Raw genomic sequence first — 3387 nt, 5'->3', positions numbered from 1 at the left:
CTGCCCCCCCCCCCCCTCCCTCCAGGTGGCTAAGGTGGAGTATGTGCGAAGGCGTCCCAGACTGAGGGAGGTGCAGGTGAGGCTGGAGGAACACCTGGAGTGCATGTGCACCTCCAAATGCCACATTGTGGAAAACACAGACAACGGTGAGTAGGATAGAACCGTGTGTGTGTGTGTCACGTTTCAGTTCTGTGTGTGTGCACTGTTTGTTTTTGTGTGTTTTCGGTGTGTGTGAGCAAACACTGTTTTCCTTTTCTGTTTTTTCAGCATGCATGTCTCTGTTGTCTGTTTGTGTGTGTGTTTGTGCGTGCGTGCATGTTTGTGTGTATATATATGTATGTGTGTGTGTGCATGTTTGTGTGGGTGTGTGTGTGTGGGTGTCTTTCCCAGGTGAATGGGAATTGGCTACTGTCTGTTAACTGTCTCTCTCTGACTAATATGAAGTAATAACAGATCTAAGGTATTTACTGTGGTCCTCTCCTGTTAGAATACACCTCCCCAGGGCCTCCTGTACACTTGTTCACTGCGCTCCAACCCTCCCTTTCTTCTCCTCAAAGATCCCCTTCTCCCTCCCTCTCTCCCTAAGTCTCTATCCACAGGGCACCAGAGGAGTACAGGTAGAAAGAAAACACGCAAAAAGAGCCAAAACAATCCTTCTCTTCCTGTTGGCTCTGGCAAGTGGTAAAACGTGTCAGTAATGTTACAGCTCAACATTTGTCTCAGAGGTATAGGCCAATTAGCCTTGTAGCCAATCGGTGATCTGGCTTTACCGGTCAATCAGTGGGTCAACCAATCAGATCTCTGAATCAGTGACACAGGAAGAGAAGGTGTAATGTCAGGGCTGTTTATTTGGTATACTGGGGAAATGGTTGTTCAAAATCTTGATTTTACAGTATTGGGGTGGTGGTGAGAAAATTAATTGTATTGGTGATGAGAATAAATGACATTTGGAAGGATTATTGAACATGTTGTGGTCCAGGCTGATATGGGTAAAATTTATTAATTTCTCTCTTTCTTCTCAGGTGTGAGGTGAAGAACATGGAGGGACTTGATAGGGTGGGAACAGAGGAGAGGAGGAGAGAAAGGACTATATCGTAGCATCTTCTTCCTGCATCGCCATTCTATGAACAGTGACTTTCATGCCACAGAGTCCGCTTGTCACAGGAGTTCCATTCATGGATGATGCTGCCGCCATTTTGTGTCAAAAGATGAAAGGAGTCATCCATTTCGTGTCAAGGGGCATCATCAAATAGGGAAGATTGTGGGGCGAAGCAATGTACAAAACTGAAAAAACTACAACTGACATCTCTGAAATTACCAAAACATTACAAATATGAACCACGTTAGATTCTACTAGAGGACTCCAGGAGGAAAGAAATATTTCCGTAAAAGGAGTGGGTGTGGCATGTCTTGAATGATTGACAGATTTCCCCCCAAAACTGATTGAACTAATGGGGGAAAGAAGAGAGGAGGTTTTACTAGAGAGCTGGATCTGGGAGTTGTAGTTTTCCTGTTACTGAAGTCTACAGAGAATGCAATGGTGCCGTGCGCTGGGATTACACAACGTAGGGAATCTTTCCAGGCATTCCAGAAGGTTCCATCTTTGAATGATGGGATTGAGATTTTTTTCTGTATTCCAAGAGATGTTCTCTCTCTCTCTCTCTCTCTCTCTCTCTCTCTCTCTCTCACACACACTCATTCACTCTCACACACACACACACGTACTGTATATCCCTCTTTTTACCCTCATAATTTTCTATCACTGTTGATTCTACCTCTGGTATATTATCCTTATAAAGGAAAGGTAGAAATCAATTATACAAGCTGCAGATACTAATAAAACTATTTATATATGTATTTCATGTTATATTAATTTTGGCTTCCATTTGCCTTAAAAATACCATGGCTGATATGTAATAGACAGACTTGTTGGTCTGTTGATGCACTTTGTCATTGAGTGAGGGAGTGTGTGTGTGTGTATGTGTGTGAGAGAGAGAGTGTGTGTGTGTGTGTGTGTGTGTGAGTGTGAGAACCTAAAACCCCTGTGAACTTGTAACTGAGAACGCCTTCTCTAATAAAAGTGAGAGCGGGGTGACTGAGGGAGAGAGAGAGGGAGAGAGGAAGAGAGAAGGAGAGAGAAAGTGACTGAAAGAGAGGGGATGAGAGGGAGAGAGAGGTAGGCTATTAAGACCAGTCTCGCAATCTCAAGCCACACCGTTAATCTAAACTCCCTGTTAAGATGTGAGACCGCAGAGTTAGTCAGAAGAGGCTGTGTTTAAAGTCAACGTTTGACTACAAAGTCAATGTTTTTCACCATGACCTAATGCATAGCTCCTTAGTGAGAGATGAGGGGAGTCTGGTATGAAAACACCGATCCTCCGGTTCTAACTGAGAGGAAATGAGCCCTCATAGAACTTATCAGCTTTCAGGAGATTTCGCTAAAGCCCGTACCTCGGAGCATAGCTAACGAGGGATGGATAAGGAGGGATGGAGGGATAATGTCACCAAAGTAACAAAAATACGGAAGAGAGGATAATGGAAGAGAGAATGTTACATACAAGCTTCAGCTCATTTGGCTGAGTTGAGGTACATTGAGTCTCTTGTGTTTGCTGTAAAATGTCACATTCTATAAATAATACCTACATTAATCTGAGTGAATGAATCTGTCTGTATGGTAGCCTAGCTTTTACTTAGCTTCAACCCTCATTTGAACTGCCTGAATATTAGATCGAATTGACATAACATCACCGATTTTTTGGAAAGTATCACTTTCCTAACACCAAGTAATTATTGAACATTATTTTGGGGTATTGGGGTATCTTTTTTGCAAAACTCGAAACCACAAACTCTTACCCAGAATCCTTTTCCAGAATCCAAACTGTGGTTCACCGATCCTTCATCCCTCAATCTGTGATTATACTATTAGACCAGCTCGCGGTTGCAGCTCCGCTCTCGCTCTAACAGTTCTTTATACTCTCATGTCAAATGTTAATTACGACATAAAAGTCCACGAGTCAATTAGCGTCACAGAATAAACTTTATTCATTACAAACAAAGGACAAAAAATATTCATCGGGTTGTGGTTGGCAGGAGAGGAGAAGCCGCTTCGTTATTCGCTTGAGGTTGCGTTTACGTAACGCACTCGTCCAGTGTATTTCTCTTGGACGTGCTGGCAGAAACGTCGTGTAGACATTGGCTTTCCTGACAGACCTGGACTTGAAGGCCTAACTGCTTAACACAGCACATAAACTTCATAATTGAGTGGGTTGCATGGACAAAGAGTACTGTGTGTAAATGGGAGTTGTTACTGTAAAGACCCCAGGCCAGCGTGCATTAGATTTATTCCACAGTTGTACACGGACCTGGAGGGGAGATTTGAGTATACAC

General features: G+C 43.2%; 1 protein-coding gene across 1 annotated transcript in view; it reads left to right on the top strand.

The window, feature by feature from the left end:
* Positions 1 to 1857, top strand: part of LOC134016458 (platelet-derived growth factor subunit A) — a 7871-nt gene extending 6014 nt beyond the window's left edge. Inside the window, exons 5-6 of the mRNA XM_062455824.1 lie at positions 26 to 146; positions 1023 to 1857. Coding sequence (XP_062311808.1) covers positions 26 to 146; positions 1023 to 1033 — 132 coding nt within the window. The 3' untranslated portion in view covers positions 1034 to 1857. The remainder of the gene's footprint in view (positions 1 to 25; positions 147 to 1022) is intronic.
* The last annotated feature ends 1530 nt before the right edge of the window (positions 1858 to 3387 follow it).

Source organism: Osmerus eperlanus, unplaced genomic scaffold, assembly GCF_963692335.1.
Source record: "Osmerus eperlanus unplaced genomic scaffold, fOsmEpe2.1 SCAFFOLD_145, whole genome shotgun sequence".
Taxonomy (NCBI): domain Eukaryota; kingdom Metazoa; phylum Chordata; class Actinopteri; order Osmeriformes; family Osmeridae; genus Osmerus; species Osmerus eperlanus.
The sequence above is the reverse complement of the archived record's forward strand: the minus strand, read 5'-3'. Positions and strand labels throughout refer to the sequence as shown.